The following is a 19,207-nucleotide window of genomic DNA, read 5'->3' on the forward strand; positions in this document are numbered from 1 at the left end:
GGCCGCAGACTTCTCCATATTCCCTTCTTCCATCAGCAGATCCACAGGGTTTCACTGTTCCTAATTGATTTCAGCCCCTCCCCCCCTTTCTCTCTCCCCATCACCCTCCATATGTCGTTCTGTCTTCCTCGTCTGTTTCCATCTACTGACTGAAAACATCTCCAACCCACATCTCCCAACCTTGTGCCAGTCAGGCAGTTCCCTTCCCCTCTTGAATTAAAGAAAGCGTAAAGGCACGTCACATGTTTCTGCTGAAAACTTTCCCTAAATTCAACACGGGAACATTTCCAGTTCACTGATCGACCGACGGAAATGCTGACAGGTGTCAGAATCAGGAAGGCAACAGGAACAGGGCTGTGCTGACAACAGGAGAGGGGGAGAGAGAGTCGGCGTGTGAGGCAGACAGAGCTGGAGAGATGAGCTGAGAGTCTAGTAAGCAGTCTTAGCGAGGGAAAATAAAAAGAGGCAAGGAGGAAACAATCTCTCTGACAGGTAGAAGTGCTTTTCTTTTTTCCTTCTCTCACTCCAAGATAACTGTGTGACTGTGCCAGAGGACTTGACTGATTCTCAAACAACATTTGATTGAATTAAGCACCAAAAGTCGTCTTGTGATTCGGGCTGACAACAACACGTGTTGCGTTATGATGTTTTACGATGAGATTAACATACAAACGCTATACTGGGACCATCCATTTTGATTTGGATTTGCCTAATCTAATGTGTAACCCTTGGTGGAGGTAAAATGGCTGACAGTGACAAAGAGCGCGGTGCAATGCAAGCATTAAGGAAGATAGAGTGCACACGCGCTGCGTGCTCAAACACACTGGAGACGGCTTGCTAGCAGGTGTAGTGAGGTCTGTAATGAACAACCAAGATGCAGATTCTGCCTCCGAGATGTAGAGACTGGAGGAAGTACTGTTCAAGGAAATAAAATGTCATTTCAAGCTGTGTCCATCTGTGCTCGTCTTTTTTTATCGCGCTTACATCACTGAATGAAACTGTGTGACTCAGTGAGGTCTCTGGCTCTGTCTTAGTGAAATTATACTTTACAGAATGAAAATAAAAAAAGAGCCGACAAATATTGAATTTGCCCCCGGTAAAATAAACCTCCATCAGTTAGAGGAGAGATGTGGATTTCCTTTCTCCATCTTTGTTTTATTCTCAATGATTAAAGCAATCCGGTTTCAGGAGGTTCCTAGAAAGGAAACAAAACAAGTTCACAATGTATTACTTTTTTTAGTAATACGATTGTTATACTATTTAAATAGATATTTCCTAAAAAACCCACACCATAACTCCGTAGCCTGTAATGTAGGCCATATTTTCTGGGTTAGTGGGGCCCAGCGAACGAAAGGAAGAAGAGAAGAGGAGGATGAACGGAGAAGAGGAGGATGAACGGAGAAAGGACAGGTGACGTGATGAATGAATAGTTTATCGGCTCTAGTAGTTGCCGTTGAAGCGGAGGGCTGTTAGCTTGCTTTGGACGATAGCATGAGCTAATTTACTAAATAGCAAGAGTAAATGTCAGTTACTCCCACCTTAAGGGACATTTGGGAAGACTTTTCAGGTATTTGGGGAATAACCTACAACATGTTTTTGAGAAAAACAGTTTTTCTTTTAAGTGGGATCTGCGTAGCTTAATCTCAAAGACATAAATCTATGCAGTTTATTTGTGATCCCGAACACAATGATTGGTGGTGGAATTGGCTGGAATGCCAGGGGCACCAGCTAAAATCTTACCTCCGACAAACGAATTGGACAGGGCCGGCAGCTACACTGCTTTCACGTCTGTTCTCAATTAAAATAAGTGGCTGGTGGTGTTTGTTTGCGGTATAAATAAGTAAACCAAACAAATTATTTTTAAAAACAAATCTTATGTGAGCCCATCCTTGAATCCACAAGGGAATAAGTTAAAAGATGTGAGGAAGTGCTTAAACAAACTTGGCATGTTTTGATTCTCTTCCGTTTTACAAGCATTGCCTCAAGCTTGCTCTTCCTCAACTGCACACACTAACACGGCCACGAGCAAAAAGGCACGCAGCGGGTCTGCTCCTCCAGCCCAGACTGAAAACATATCGTCATGTTCGAATACTAGGATGGCATCGCCTCAACCCTCATTCTGCCAAAGCTCTCCTGAATATACCCAGAGTATTTAATCAGCTCAAGAGGGGACTGCTTATCTCTCTGCACTTGTCACGGATAACGTATTGAACATATCGGAGAGAGAAATGGGAATAGTTCATTATTTTCTCGCGCTCACAATGAGCCTGATGTGTCTCATCGCAGGCCCTCCACTGACAGCTCATTTTCTAGACAATCCTGGCATTCAGTTCACAACGCGGCAGAGGGAGGGAGAGAGAGAGAGAGAGGGAGGGAGGGAGGGAGGAAACCCAGAGACAGGGCGAAAATAGGGCTCCGGATCTCCATTGCTCCATTTTGTTCATGACGCCGTGGCATGCTAGGTGTGTTAATAATCTCCGCAGAAACCAAGTGAATCACAGTTGTTTGTTGAGCACCTGGCCAAGCTGGGCCCCGATTGACAGCAGATGGGAAAACAGGGGGATCAGGATGATCCCAGACAGAGGGAGGGAGATTAAGAGCAGGTAATGTGCTGAAGTTGATGGAGGCATCGTGTGTATTAAAGCGAGGGGAGAAAGTACCTGAATTCTAAATCTTGTCTGAGAGGGTGTGTACACAGTATATGGAGTGTGTGTGTGTGTGTGTGTGTGCCTGCAGGTGTGTGTATTTAAAGGTTAATCAGAGAAGGAGGAGGGGGGCAGAGAGAGTGTGAGGGAGGAAGATAAAGAGATGGCACAAGAGAGAAATACTACTGGTAGGGGGAAACAGAATTCCAGTAGCAGAGCTGGAGCATTTTCTCCAGTCTATTCGCCTTTTGTGGCTCCGATTGATTCCAGTTCGTGTCTGAGGGGCCGAGGCGGAGTTCATTTTCCCGAACCGCACCGTTGTGTTTTTAATTCTTTCAGGTCACTGCAGGGGTACAACTCCTTCTCCGATGAAACACAAGGCAAGTGATAAGACTGCAGTCCCATTTCTACCTAAACCAGGATCTTGTACCTCCATCTTTGATGCGGGCTTGCTTCCATGGATTATAATCCGAACACAATTTGCATTTCGTCTTATCTACGTGATGCATTTTCAACATGAGAGGTTGACAAAGCCTCCTCCCCCATGCTGTTCTTTATTTTGCATCCTTCCCACCCACAAACAGTGAAGTGCAGAGGCTGTCTCATGCACCCGAATTGTGACAGTGAAGCCAAGGCAAATCATTTTTCCTTCAGAGATAATGAATCGTTCAAAGTTTGATCAAATGTCCATTTAAATTTGATCTGTGATGTCACCCAAGCCAGTCACTGTAATACTCTGAAAATGACTTGTGAATCACATCACTGGTTTACTGGGAATGGTAATTTGACGCCACTAACATGGGATCTTTTAACCAGCACTGGTCTGGACACTCTAACACGTTGGGGTTTTAGCAGAAATGACGACTCCAATGGCTGCTGGTCAGCTGAGAGAAAGAGGGAATGTGTCCCCAACTGATAAGTCCTTGTTGTCTGTCTTGTCAGGAATGTAATTTGCGTGCGTACAAGTTGGCAACCAGAACCACTCTGCCCCGAAGACATAAAATAGCAGATGAGTCCCGATACACATTTACAAAAAGCATGCCTTACCACAGCCTTGTTGCTGAAATGGTATGACTATAGACTGATACCATGTGGAGTAAACAACCCGATGAGGACATACTATACACATAGACTAACTCAAAGGAGCCTCAGTGTGTGGCTGGAAGTCGGCAGGATAGTCACAGAGTGACTGCCAAAGCAAGGCTTGTATTACAGGGATCCCAGGATATCAGACACCAGGCGGCCTGTGCTCCCTCTAGGCAGGGCAGAGTCTGGCAGCTGGCCCGTAGCCCAGATAGCAATAATCAGCTCCATTACCTGTAGTACTGACTCCCATTCATGAGGCCTCATAGTGGAACCATGGCTATGCTGCGGGGATTAAGGATGCTGTGAAATTCAGCAAAAGTACAAATAGCGTGCAGTAGCACATAGCTGCACCTGCTGCAGACGCATACGTTGCACACACACAGGAGTGCAGCGGTAAACGTGTAGTAACTGGGTGTGTGCCGGGGGGGTTCTGGCACGATGTGTCTCGGCACAAGTTCTTCGTTTTATCTTCTCTCCCTGTGAAAGGAAAGATTTAGAATATACTCTGCTGTGTTTAACGGGAAACATCAGCTGTCTTCTGACAAGTACATTGTAGCCTGCAGTTTTCTGTCCAGAATACAAAGAGACATTTATCACTGCAGCTGGGGTAACGGAGGAAGAGCGAGAGAGAGGAGGGGGGGTCTCCTGTGCTGCAGCAATGTGCATTTCTCTTTTTTAACCCCTATTACTTCCTTTCTGTGGGGGGAAAAAAACCTGTTATACCTCCATCCTCTTTAATCCATTTGAGAATTCCTACATTCTGTTTTTCTTTTATTTCATCGTCTCCCCCGGTGCCTTTATCATCTCCCCCCTGTTTTTATCTTAGCTCTCATCACCTTGTTTCTCCTGACAACATTATAACTCAGATGGAATATGTAGCGGGAATATGTAAAGTTATGTCGTCCTCCTCAGTTGTGGCAACAAAAGGTTACTACCTCAGGCGTACTTCTATAATATTTCCATACTTTTTCCTCCTCATGTATATTCAGTGAGAATGATTTATTCTGTAACACTTTACAGCCATTGAAATGCAGAATTTCTCTCTCAGAGACCCTGCATAGGCTGTAAAGCGTAGCATGGCAGAATATACTCTTTGGAATTGTACTCAGCAGAAGTGAAACAGAGGTTCAAGGCAAGTCGTCCAAACCACGTCTGTCATTACTGTCTTTCATTCACCAATTAGTGTCAGTGATCCCTCGCTGTCCCCCAGATGACCTAGCAGGGATGAGCTCACAATGTTGCAATTCAACATTTTGAGTAGGTCTCAATAGTGAGAGGCTGCCGGTGACCCAGATTATAAACTATTGATGAGAGAGTGAATGCACAGTAACGGAGAGGAGGGACCTGCTGAGAAGTGTGTGTGGACCCAGGTAGCCTCCCCCAGCCTTTAATGGGCCACCGGCCTCCACATGACTGAGCTTGGATTTTGTCTTTCAACACGTCTTCATATCCAAGAACCTCCGGGTCTTTTAGACCCCTGTGCTCTGTTTATTCCTTATTCAGTGCATTGACATTCTCACGAGCATTTCAGATAAAGGAAACACGCATGGTTATGGATCATATCAGGATTGTTCAAGTTGACCAAAGATCAAAATTGTAATGTGCATAACCTGAACTCCACATTGAGTTAACTCGTCAATCTGAATTAGTGTGTTGTGCACACACTGCAGTAAGAGCCTGTTGTGACTCTGTTCATGTGTGAGAAAGGTCAAGAGCTGAACAGGATGCAGGGTGGTGTTTCTACATTGTGGCGTAGCTGGCGGTGGTGGATAATAAAATGAATGTAAATTCATCAACATTTACATTATTCACAAAGGCCCTCCGATTTCATATTGTTCTGCTAAGATGTTTCCTCCGGGCGACCATTTATCTTTCCGGGCATTAAGCTAATTATTATACCACATTAGTATATATTATGGAAAATCAGGTTAGTGTGAACCATGTACAAACTACTGTAACTGTTAATTCATATGCTAATTTACAGTATATGGTTATATTTTTTCTTTTACAGAACAAAATACTTGTGGTACATTCCAGGAAACTTTCCTGTTTTAAGCAGAGTTGACTAAGGGACAGAATTCACTCAGTGGATGCATCTTGCCAGCCAAATGTGACTTTGCAAACCCCGTTGTCTCCGTTCTCCTGAAAGGGGAGGATAAAAGGTAATGGGAGAGGTCGGCTGTTAAGTTTAATGGCAGACAGGAAAGTCTCAGAATGGCTCTTTTTAATGATGTGCCTGCTCTCATATAGTCCTCGTTAAAGATGAGGCCAGAATGCATCCGGAGGACAGGGAGGGAACTGAGGCCAGACACTGCGCTACCCCCTTCAAAACTGTAAGATCTGCAGTGGGGCTCCTTTGTGTGTTCTCCGGCACATCGTAGGAACCCCGCGCTCCGTCTATATTCAGCTCACATTAGCATCAGAAAATAAATAAAGCAAGCAATCAGGCCATGACCTCTTATATCCATGATGCTTCCAGCGCCCCACTCGTCCTCCTCATCTCTGCCTCCTCCGCCTCCTCCACCTCCTCCTCCGCTGCACTCCACATAGGTTTGACTAGCTTGGATTTGCAACTAAATGTCAAGCCTGGTGTTTGGCTTTACCACAAGGCAGGTTGTTCCTCAGCTGCCTCCAGACAAAAGGAACTTGAGGAGCGAGGGAATAGGATCTTTGACACCTGTCACTTCCACTCTGCTACACCTTGCTCCCTTGCCACACATAAGGACTTTTCATGTCACAGCTCAGCATATTATCATGAGTGGGCACGGGGCCTGAGAAATCCAATTACTACCACTGTGTCAGACCCCTGCCATCATCCGTATGTATGCTATAGTCATGTTCCTTAAATCAGAAAAGATGGGCCTATTAGTTCCTTCTCTTTTCCTCCAGATCAGTCTTCGCCTCTATTTCAATCTGGGTGTCTTAGATACGAGCTACAGCTCTTCTCGTGGACTGCCTCAACGCTGACAATTCTCTGTATAGCGTAGCACGGGCTGGTGGGTGGCTAATGCTACGGACATTGCTTCTGACTGTCTGATATTAAGTGGTATCATGGTGCATGCCTCACTGTGGTGAATAATGGAGAAGCTGGGAGAGAGTCAGTGTGCCCCCCAGATGGCAAACTGAATGGCCTTTGTGACAGGGAAATAGAGTGTTGGAAAGGCCTCCCTGTTGCTTTTCCTCAGCCCAGTGGGTGTAGATCTAATGTATCACCTTGCAGCCATGGCCTCGCTGTTTTGTCCTTCTTTCTTTTGTACATCTCTTCTTCCTGAGTGACACTCTCTGGTTCATTGGCAAATAGGGGAGACTGTCTTTTCAAACTATGATCGGTGTCCCAATGCCCCTACCCCATCTTACTGTATATGTTTCTGCATGCTGGGGTCAACCTGCCCATCACGCTACATGCCATCATGTACCGGTGCCCTACTTCTGGAGGTTGTTAAAATTGTCGGGAAAAGGAAGAGGGAGAAATAGACAGAAAAGGGGATAAAATGAGAGCCGGAACCATGCTGGTGCTTCTGTGACAAGATAAAATGGAATATAAAACACATGGTCCTGGCTGACACAAAGCGAACATGACTGAATGAGAAGCCACATTATGTTCATTGTGGAAGGCCACTCTTTTGAGGCGACGCTCAGAGAGAGAGAGAGAGAGAGAGAATCCTAAGACATTGGTATGCTGCCCGGTTGTCTGGAGCTGGACACATCGACAGGTGCTGAAGTATTGTCTTTATTTCAGAAGGCTAATGGAAATAGCAAAAAAAAATCAGGAATGAAAACTTTGAGAAATGTCTCTTCATGGCAAATGTGAGAATATAATGGTTTCTCACTCTAGGATGTTTATGGGTTATAGATTGTCCAAAACCATTAAATCATAAATCTATTTCTCCACACTTGCTAAGTTCAGATTTTTAACTGTTGGGATAAAAAGTTTCGAAATCTTGGTGTTGACACATTTTTAAATCGTCACGGACCTGTCGTTTATTAAGGTAATGCTCCATGCCACACAAACCACTGTTTTCCCCCTCATCATTATCATTTCCCTGACATATGCAGTTTGTATTTTCTCTGGTGCCCATCGCAATTGCTGAAAACTCACACCTAATATAATATAATAGCGTTTAATTCCTGCTGATGGCACACCTAAAGTTCCAATGAAGGAATGTCTAATTTTCACTCTTGGTTTCGGTATTTAAGTGACCTCAGTGACATTTTGTTCCTCGCAGTTTTGGCATCAGTGATCTCAGTCCATCCCTGCTCCTCGTATAGCTTTCCTCTACCCCCCCCAACCCCATTCACACATGTAATTTAAGAGACTGTTTCTGTCCCCCTTGCTTCTCCCAGACTCGAGGGTTTAGGAGCAAATTAGCTTGCTAGCTCGGTCAAGCTTAAACACAGAAACGCTGCATTTGTGCCGGTGTATTTAAAGATGTCCTCTGCCGATGCATTGTTGAGGAATCGAGCCAAGCAGACAAAAGCAAGCAGGCAGGCGGTCGGGCTGGCTGGCTGGCTGCTGGCTGGCATTGTGGAGTGGGCAGGTCTGCAACTGGGACGTCAGCGGCCTGCTGTGCTGAGTTCCGGGAATGCATTGTATTGTTGCTGTGGGCCCGGGGCGCCAAAGCACAGGTTCATTTGAAACCCATCATTAGAAGGGCAATTTGGACGCTGAGATTTGACACGGGGGACATTTGCTGTGTCATTATAGTGAAGTACATAACATCACAGTACGACACAATGCTTCCTCTAACTTTTATCAAAAAACAAATGCAAAGCTGGAAAGTAAGCAACAGTATTTGTGACAGTATGTGTGTCTCACTGTTTCTGTCCATGAAAGCAGCAAAATACCTATGAAAGAGTCAAATGTATTATATTAATGGAACAAACCCTTTAAAAATTGTATTGTAGACTATTATCTGTTTATTATCCATCACTTACCAAAGTGTTGATTGTGGAAAGGGTCAAGAAATGAGCCATGAAGAGCTCAATTGCCTGCAAAGCAACCAAAATTCTCTCATGTTTGCCTTTCGGACGCTTTTGAATTCCTCCCTGCAAGATGTTGCCTCACATATCCTCTTTTAAATGGAAATATATCAAATCATGTGAATAAGATGAGCTCAAGAAGCAGTTTAACATTTTTCTAATTATTTTTCATCCTTATCTTTCATATTTCTTATGGTTGCTGAAGAAAGTTGCTCAAAGTCATTTTACAGTTCGTAGTTATCAGCTGTATTTAAATAATCCCAAACATTTACCAAAATACACTTGAACCTCCTCCCATCATCATAATGCACTGATAAATATTAATTCATGTTCCAACACCATTTTTGTAAATGTGATTGGGCATTTGTCATTTAAAAGTGTAACCAGAACAATTCGATTTATTTGACGATTTAAAAGAAACAGAGGGTTAGGGTTCGGGACTACAGCCATTAAACATGCGTTGAAAATGACTGAGGATGAAAACACAATAAAGCCTGAAGGCTTATTTCTGTTCTGGTCCTCTGGTGTAAAACTTAAAACACCTCAAGATAAAACAACACATAACAAGACGGCAAGTGCAGACAATACAATCATGTAAATAGCAGGCGGCAGGGTACGTAAAAATGCTCTTATTATTTTGATCATAAAAAGTTACATATTTTAAATACTGAATATGCTCCATAATACTTTGCAGACATTTATTTAAGGCCACTTTAAACATGCTGTGGGAAGTGCTCAGTTTCAGATTTGTGGTCCGATTATCTCCATGTGCTGCTACACTTAGTGATGTTTTATCCTAAGTGCTATATTTGTTCATATTCTCCCAACACATCCAATGGTACAGCCACATCCCTAACACTGTAAAATAGCTTTCTAAAAAATCACAAGAACTCTTTTTGAGCAGAGTGCTACAGAAAAACGTGTAGGCAAGAATAAGAGTCGCTTGCTCTATGGACGGTGATTTGACACAAACCGTAAAACCTGACCAGAATTAGTTCATCATACCGGCCTTCCCGCAGGCTTTCCGATATTTCATGTTTCGTCAAGTTCAGCCTCATGCAGCCAGGCTTAGGTCTCTCTGCCTTTGTGCCTGAGTTAAATCCAGTCCAGAGTGACTGGTGAGAGGGTTAAACAGTCACTGACTCATCTAGTGTATGAAACCAGGGCATGCATTATGTGTCTAAACCAACTGCAGCTCACACGAGGTCTGACCGCAGTAAATCCTGCCCCTCCAAGCGTTGCACATGTCATGATAGAAGCCAAAGGTAATGCTTCTGCAGCCTTGCTGAGACACTGCAACCTCTAGGAGCCAGTGATGGTAGGAGTGAGCACAATGAGGTGAGAGAATCCACTCAACAAGCAATGTTACGTATAGTATTTGTTGCCGGGGTGCTGATGCCAGCCCACCCATGCATGTCATCACGACAACCAGCTCGCATCGTTTCCACCTGGCAGTCCTGCTTTTGAACAAAACAGTGCTCTGCGGTGACATAGTGATTTATAAAACAGCGTAGTGATTGCTTTTTTTTTTTTCCTTCTTACCGCTGCTGTTACACAGCTGTTAAACAGATGCTTTTTGTACCAATTTAGAAGCTAGTGCATTGTTTGTCAACACCAGTTTGGAAATGCATTCTTTACACCAGGACCTGCTGTAGAATGCACAGGCTGGGCTGCTGGGTCAGCAGCGAGGGAGGGGATGCACACAGAGGAAGTAAACAATTGCGGAATTTGGCTTGAGCTGTTGCTTGCCTCTAAAACAGATACTGACAAGTGTTTGTAAAGAATTGCGACCGTAACAGTGGCTCAGAATTAAGTTAACGTGCCATTTTGTATCGGCTTTTGGGAGGACACGGGCTGGCCCGGTGGAAGTGACAAACTGTCAGACACTCTCTGCGGTGCTGGATGGATTAGACAGTGAATTCGCTCTTGATAAATTGAGTGGTACTAATGCTCGGAAATAGAACCGGTGCCACATGAACCCCTGGCTCCACCAGCCGTACGACAGCGCTAACAAGGCTGTCCCGTTAGTGTAATTTCCTCGACAATTAATCTGTGAATGGAAGAGGAGAATGAATTCTGGTCAGATAGGCAGAAATGAGAGATTTATTGAATCACAGCAATTTACGTGAGACAGCAGTACTGGTGAGTTGAAAGAGGAGGATAGAAGGAGGAGAAGTATAAAGGATCGGCTTGTGCGGGGAGCTGCGAGGGATGAATCTGGGGGTGTCAAGGGGGGATAGCTTGATGTGACTGAACCAGATGCTGTGGGGAGAAGGAGAGGACTCGGTGCTGTGTCGAGAATGATGGCTTGCGTGGCGCAGTAAGGGTGCCCCTCTACTGTTTGTAAAAACAAGACCATCACACTCCATCTTGCCGCTCCCGCAGGAGCCAGGCCTCCAGGCTGATTTATGGCCCACAGACTGAATTGGCTGGCTGGGATGACAGCAGTGGTTGGACTCTCCCCGGTGAGTAGTGTGGGAGGCTGCTCGGCCAAGTCTCGGCCTCAGCTGGCCGTAGAACTGCCCTTTGCGGCAGACTGCATGTTAAGCTCCATCCCCAGTGTTAGGATCAGGCTTTGGTGTCTGAGCGCCAACCATTCGCAGACCGTCGTCCTCGGTGCTGCCGGTGCCTGTGGTTTTATGAATTTCTCCTCCCCTGTGATACTTCCATCAGCTCCTGCATCACAGGCCCCGTCAAGACCCTGTAGTAACAATTTAGATTTAATCAGACTTTGCCATGTGACTGCCAGGATGGAAAATGAATATGGAGAGCAATTAGAAAACAGCCATCTTACTGTCAAAGAGACACCAAGATGAGAGCAGAAGAGTGGATAGCATTTTAGCAGCAAATTAAATCCTTCTGTGCACCACTCAGACATGCCAGGCTGTCCTCAGAAAGGGTCATCGGCACTGAGGTCTCATGTATTTAACTTTTTGCAGATCGAATTTCTTCGTATTTTTGTACCAGTCCTCTCCCACAGCATTAAAAAAAGACTTAAAGCATAATGTTCGAGCTCCTTCAATCACCAGAGCTCAATAATTGTCGTCTCAGACTATAGACAAGCAATATTTGATCGATTACTACTCTCATTATATGAATAATTGATGTCATATGTATTGAATGTGTTGTAAATCTGTTGTGTTGATCATTCTGTACACATGACATATATTGCACTTCTGTCCATCCTGGGAGAGGGATCTCTGTTGGGTTCTTCCTGTACTGATGCGAGGGTTCCGGGACAGAGGATGTCGTATGTGTACAGGTTGTAAAGCCCAAATTTGTGATTTGTCACACAAAATGAATTGAATTGATAGCTTTTTGATCGGGTTTAACATCAGAGACGGTGAGGAAAGAACAGGAAAGCAAGAGAAATCATTAAAGTCTATGCAGGCCACCAGGAAAGCATATCCAGGTTTGGATTGCTTTAAATGATTTGCTTTCATAACTACATTGTACTGCCAGGCTGTCTCTTCAGGGGTGTCTTTTCTTTTTTCATTTGACAAACAGAATCAGGACATCCATTGTTACCGCTACAACAAAAATGTCAGTATACAGAGGAAATACAAAAAAGTAGTTTAAGCCAAAAGTGGCAGACATACTTTGTACAAATGATTTATCATGCCACGCTGCTGTTCCAAATTCTTTTTAGGGTTCATCATGCTGTAAAACCAAACTGACTGAATTGTGTCGCACAGCAAGCCCCCATCGCCTTGTGGCTCGTGTTCAACTAAGAAATAGGGAATGAAGATGTTGTCACCTGAATCTGGTTTCACATCAACCCAACTCCCCGTCTCTGGCCCTCAAATCTGGCTTTCTGTTTTATTGTGGCTGCAGTTTATAGGATTACATCATTGTTTCCAACCTTGAGGCTGTGTGAACTAATTTTTGGAGGGAGAAGCGCTTGTGTTTTCCAAGCCAGGCTCTGTGTGTTAGCCAAGCAGAACGCAAAATAGCTGGCGAAAGCTCAGGGAGTTTTTCGGGGGAGTTGCCTCTTTCACTGAACACATCCCTTCCCCTTTGTGTCAGGGGATTTTACTCTTTTGCTGATTCCTCTTTTTTTTGCCACATTAGCAACAAACAAATATCACCTCCAGCTGTATGACATGAAGGGATCATTATATGCGGTACGCGGGGGTAAATTGAGCAATGAGCTTGTCAGCTTGTGGGATCCCCGTGCTGAAGCTGAAGATCTGCCTGCTGTAACTGGAAATTAAGACGCCTTCATCTGATTGAGGGAAGGAGACGGGATTGAATCGGCTGCATGTAGGCTGCAGACGCGAGTTGAAATGGCAGGGAACGGGTGGGATTTCTCCCCGTGCTGATGCAAAGTGATGCGATTCGAGGTAACTACAAACAGAAAAACATGACCAGCATTATCAGGAGAATTTGGCTTTTGCATTTGAAGTGGCAATATTTATTATTCTCCCAAACCATGCGCATCAGTACATACATATTTAAAGTGCTCCCCAGTGCCTTTGCCAGTCTTTGGACCTTTATTCAGTATTAAATCGCATCATGTCTGATTTGATAGCAGCGCTGTGCCACTTGGTACATGGATTTAGTTTTTTGCCTCCACTTCCAATAGACTGTTTGTATCTTAAATGCAGAGCACTAAAAAACAGAGGCGGCCTCCATCTCCCAATGGAGCTCCCTCAGTAATTAATAAAGAATGTAAAGAAATGGGAAACTGTCCTATAACTATCACGCTTCAGTGAAAAGAAGAAGAAGTAATTAATAGGTATTAAATCAGAGATAGGAAATGTTCCCAATGACATCCTGCTCTGTGCTGTTCTTTAAGTCTGCTCCTGGAACGGGTTGGCAGGCTTATTTTCCTGAAGACTTTGAATACTCTCTCACAGCAGGAAAAGGCGTCACTGTCTTCTGTTCTGTTCGTTTTGACTTACAAACCTAAGCACCGCTGTAAAAGCCATGAATTCATCTCTCACCATTGCAGTTTGCGTGCTCATTTTTTGGAATAGGAAGAGGTTGTGCTTTGTTAGAGGTCAATGGCCTGTCACTTTTTTTATTCAAATTTTGGCTCTTCCACTTTTTGTGGCTCTTTTAAAGCAACATCTGCGTTTTATGAAGCTCTGAGATGAGGCAGGATGTGAGAGTGTTAATGGCACTTGGCTTTCAACAATGCCATTTACAACCCAGTTGCTCTCGCATAGACCCCTAAAGGAAAGGCGAGAAAATGGCATTCACTGCATATGCGTGCTCTGCTAAGTAGAGAGCGTAGGACTTGTTTATATGTCTTTGTGCCGAGAGGCTTTTCATGCTTTACAAAGTGCTGCAGGCTATAGAAAAAAAGCCAAAAGTTTTTAGAGGGAATTGCAGTCATAAGCAAGATGCTTGTAAATCGAATCAGCGCAGAAAAAAAGGATCTGCTTCATGAAACACGTCAAAAATGATTTTTGGGAGACATTTTTACATTACTAAATGTAATGAAGTGAAATTTGAAAATTGACATTACGATTTTCAAATGCATATTACATACAGTTTTTTTAATGCCAGCAAGTACTAAGACATAATATTTCCAAATATACTTCACATTACTGTTATGACTGAAATACTGGCATCTGTATCGTTAACAATGGCATCAAAAAGGGGTAAAATACAATTAATGACAAAGCAGCTACATCGATTTTAAAAAACAACACAGGATTTGAAAGGTCTCTAAAAATACTTTCGCAGTGGACAATCTAATCTAGTGTGTGGGCATGTTTTCTTTATGTATTCATCGCGCTCCATTATGTTCCTGGTACCTGGTGAAGTCTTTCGTCAAGACTTTTGATTACATTATCACATTCTGATTGGATCCCTTTTCTTTGAACAAAATCCCCAGCTTCATGCCTTTTGTCTCCTTGATTGCCGCCGGTGCAGTCCCTTGGACCAATCAGCATTCATGCAAATTTACATACATACAAGAGTGGGAAATATATTCAATTTGCTCATTCTTTCCTTTTGGCCTAATAAGATGATTTTAACTGGATAGAGATTTTATAAAACGGCCTATTTCATGCAGTCTGGATAATAGGGATGATTTTGTGTAATGATATTTCATGAAGCTGATGGTCATTTTTACACAGAAAGAATTCCTATAAGAGACATACATTTGAGAGGCTTGTTACAATGCCGTCCCTTGTCAGGAAGAGGAGGTCCCAGTCTGCATTTATTGAGGAGAAAGCCAGGTCTGTGTTTGCGTCAGTGTGCGTATGTGCATCTAGACACAAACATGATCAAAGGAAGCTAATTCTGTGCCGCCTCTGTTTCTCTATGAAGCGCTCATGTGGACATTGGTCACTCACGCTTTTCTTTTTTTTGTGTGTGTGCTGGTGTTGATTTTCTGTCTTCAGGCATGATGATTCCTCCAGAACTCAATCTCCCATATTTGGGTTCAAACAGCCCACGATACCCTTTACTCATGCATCCAGTCATTTAGTCACCAAGTTATCTGTCGGCCTCATCAGATTATACTTTATGAGGGACAGCTCTGGCAAATCTGTCCCTGAAAAGCCCGTCTCCAATCTTTCAATATCGATCCCCAGGGTCTGAGCAGAGGTGCCTCTCATGAGTGCAGGGAAGAAGGGAGAAAAACAGATCATTAGTGATTTTAATTAGGTGATCTGTCAAGCTGCGATTGCCAGATGTAAGCGTATGCATTTGGGTCGATGGCAATCCCTCTCACAATCCCCTCTTGTCACCTTGGGCCTCTGAAAAGGAGGATGGCTCTTGCTAGGAGTGAAACAAGCAGTAGGGGAGTGCAGAAATGTGTCACTGCGCATCTCCGTAGCAGGTTCTTTCTCAAGATTGGAGCAGGTGGAAAACACAGCACCACGGCAGTGAGAGATTTGGAATTGTTATGTTTTCTTGGGCTGAATCATTTTGGAAGTGTTTCTTCACAGATTCCTAGAATCAAGCTTTTTCAGCAATTGTCGTGTTCGTATATATGTGAAATTAAACCAAACGGGGAAAACATAATTACAGCATCTCAGTATGAGTAAGAGAGCGTGCCACTTTCTTTTGTTGTCATAACGAGGCAAAAACTCTCTTGAAAGTCCTTCCCCCTCCAACACAACAAAGTAGGAAAGAGTGCAGTTATACCGACTCAGGCGAATCTTTTTTTTTCACTCCGGCGTTAAACATCATTACATATTTATAACACGGCGCCAGATGACAGAGACAGAGAGGAAGAGAGAGATGAAGCAGGCAACAACACCGCAACTCGTCTGTTGTCTCTCTCCGCGAGATATCTGATTGCACTGTTTAAACCTGCCTTTCATCTCGTGTTGCGACACAAAACCCAATTGTACAAGACTACAGGACTTTTATGTAATGCACAATATGCCATTTAATTGGCATATTAGAAGTGCCCAAACCATCCAGCTCTAGTTATCAGTGTGATAGTAACAGTGTGTTAACGGGACTGCAGTCTTGAGCAGAGGCAGGAATGCATTGCAAGTGAAAGCAGATCATTCAGACATGTTTAACCTGGGCTGTTTTGATGAAAACAGAATGCAGCAGTTATTTTCATTTAGTTCTTCTATTATTTCATGACAAGTTTGACTTACTTAAATCAAATCAAGGCCACGTGGGAGAAAAAACTGTTTGAGATCTTTGTGCAAATGAGTGTAAAAGTTGAACATGAAACAGCCAAATGTAACAATCTTGTTTTCTCTTTCTTTTGTGTCACCACAGATCCCGCCGAAGGCTTTCACTGCCAGGACGAGTGTCGCATCCTTGGCCACTCTGACCGCTGTTGGATGCCTCGCCTCCCCATCCCGGCGCGTGCCAAGTCGCCCGAGCACGGTCGTAATGTCATCGCTCTGTCTATCGAGGCTACCACAGTGGACGTGCCCCACTACGAGGACGGCACCACCAAGAGGACTTTTGCCACCTTCGGCAAGGATGGGCCTGAGGACGTGGAACGGGGAGAGTTAAAGGGGAAGCGGACTCAGGAGTCTCAGGTGTGTAGCCCCAAGGCCAATGGAGGGGCTGTCCGTGAAGCTGGCAACGGGCGCGAGGCGGCCAGCCCCATCACTTCCCCCGTGCACCTGAAGAGCCCACTGTCCAAGCAGTCATCTGCCTACAACACGCTGAAATGCCGCGACGCAGAGCGAATCGCCAACCACAGCCTGCTGCGGCAGCCTGAGGGGAAGGACAGTGAGCCAGCTGTCAGGGAGATCAACACGCTTCTCCACGATGGCCGAGACAAGGAATCCCCCAGCAGCAAGCGCCTGAAGGACATTGTGCTCTAGCGAGCTTCTCTGTGACACAAAGCAACATTCATACACACACGCGCCGTGTAAACTCACATATATGTACCCCGCAACAGCTGTGTGTACAAAGAAGAAAGTCAGGCTGTGGAAGTAGAGAGACACACCCATTTGCAGTATACAATATTCAAGGACCAGCTCGTGCTGAGGATCATGAACTGTAATATGCTGCGGCTAGTTGTGTGCTCAAGCCGAGGTAGTGGATGTGGCTTTGTTGTAGTCGCAGTACTTTTTCCTTGTTTGCTTTTTGTTCAGTTTCTTTCTATCAGTCTGCAACGAGTGGACAGGCAGGTTACTGTTGACTGCGTGGACATGCCCAGTGGACCTCTACAGCACTTGCGCCAAAGCGGGACACTGCGTGTTTGGACACCTGAGAGGCCAATTCATGAGTACAGTTATGCCTTTTGAACTACTTTTGTATCACAAACTGATATTTGCCTTCTTTGGTTTTGCAGTTTGTTCTAGCTGCCAAAATCGCTCTTTGTTCCTTTGTATAGTGAGCGCCATCAATGTAATAAACGACATACACAGGATTCATCTAAAGATATTCCCAATTTACTCCTTCAACAGGTTGCAGTGCGTTCAGGGGAATGTCTCATTTGCCTCTTTCCCTGACTAATAAGAGAAACTTTCTCCGCGTATCCCTGAGGACATCCCAGTGTCATCAGACTGTGAGGTCTTTACAGTATTTATATTTTATCAAGGACGGAGCTAAACGAACTCTCGCTATCTGCCCGGCCGTTCTGAACACTGAAAATGGGACAGATGGATCCTTGTGTTTAAATTGAGTTGTATGAAGAAGAAAAAAAAGAAGACTTTTTGAAATCTCCTGTGCCCAACCTTGATTGTAGCCAGTGGAGCACAAATTAGAACATTGTGCTCTGGTCTTGTACTTTTTTTGACTTTTGACTATGGGGCTAGGATAGAAGGGATCGTCACTCATGTCTTGCTATGTGAAACTCTCTATAGGGTTTACTATTATCATTTTTAATAACCCGTTATGTGACAATCCCTTTAATGTTTTCAAGAGAAAAAAACAAATAAACATTGGTGTTCAACTGAAGCTACAGTAGCGTTTGTTACACAAACACAAAAATAAAAAAAAAACATATATGCCAAAATATATTTTATAAATAATTTAAAAATGTATAATGAGAATATTTAATGCTGTGTAGTTATTTTATGAGTAAGTTATACTTGAAATTAACTTGCTTTTGTCTTTTGCTTTTATATTGAATCTGATTTGTTTTTTTATTTTCAAAATGAACTTTGATTATTTTTTGTTTACTGTGTGACCCCTGGCAACTGTTGCAGTCTACCTTGTTGTAAAGAGTTTCTGATTGGTCAGTTCTTGTGCCATCAAGTTTCTGTGTGGGCTACTAGAAAATGTAAAAAGACAAAAAAAAACAACAACAAAAAAAGCGATATCAGCACCAACATTAGTGTGTCAGTTAAATGAGCTTAGAGTGAGATAGCAAAAGAAACCAAAAAAAGATGCAAACAAAACCTTAAAAATTGCAGGATGTTGCAGAACGGCTCCCAGTGTTCGTCATGCTGGTCACGGGGTTCCACCGATTTTATCAGTCTAATCGAGTCGCCTTTCCTATTGGGTCAAATCCAGTTTAAACGAGACTTTTTCAGCCTCAATCGAGGGCATTCGTACGCGAAGACTAGCTTTGCTCGGCACTGCCGTCAGCCTGCGCCATCTGTGTTCAGCTGATCTCAAAGATAAGGTTCAGACCAGAGTGGTATAAACAGGGTTTTCCTCTCCTACGAGCGCCACACAACAGACTGGATGGAATCATGTTTGAACAAACTAAGGTCTTGGAAGAACCGTGTTGCACATCAGCAATGTGGTTTTATGTTGCTTTGCAGTAAACTATGTACAATGTGGAAAAATATGAATGAAAATTGACAAATTGCATACAACAAACTAGATCTTGTAGCTGAATGTTTTGCTGGTCTCACCCATGGCTTCTGGCAACATGAAAATTGGAATAATCACTGAATGTATACAGCAGCTTATAATTAAACTATTAAATGTCCTCTGCTCTGTTTCATTGTCTTTACTCAATACAATTTTAAAGTTCTACAGAATATTTGTTCAAAAAAAAAAATGTAATTATACTGGAGCTAATTTTCATTTTTCAAAAGAGGTTTAAACTTTTTTTTGGGCTCATTTGTGGAAACAGTTTCCAGGCGTCGTTCCTCCGGATGGGC

At 43.7% G+C, this 19,207-nt stretch overlaps 1 protein-coding gene across 3 annotated transcripts in view; it reads left to right on the plus strand.

Annotated features, from left to right (window-relative positions):
• Positions 1-19,002, plus strand: part of pcdh19 (protocadherin 19) — a 53,231-nt gene extending 34,229 nt beyond the window's left edge. For all 3 annotated transcript variants that reach the window (XM_079268199.1, XM_079268201.1, XM_079268200.1), the window contains exon 5: positions 16,410-19,002. In XM_079268199.1, coding sequence (XP_079124325.1) covers positions 16,410-16,969 — 560 coding nt within the window. In that variant the 3' untranslated portion in view covers positions 16,970-19,002. The remainder of the gene's footprint in view (positions 1-16,409) is intronic.
• Positions 19,003-19,207: the final 205 nt, after the last annotated feature.

The sequence above is a fragment of the Melanostigma gelatinosum genome (assembly GCF_949748355.1).
Source record: "Melanostigma gelatinosum genome assembly, chromosome: 5".
Classification (NCBI taxonomy): Eukaryota; Metazoa; Chordata; class Actinopteri; order Perciformes; family Zoarcidae; genus Melanostigma; species Melanostigma gelatinosum.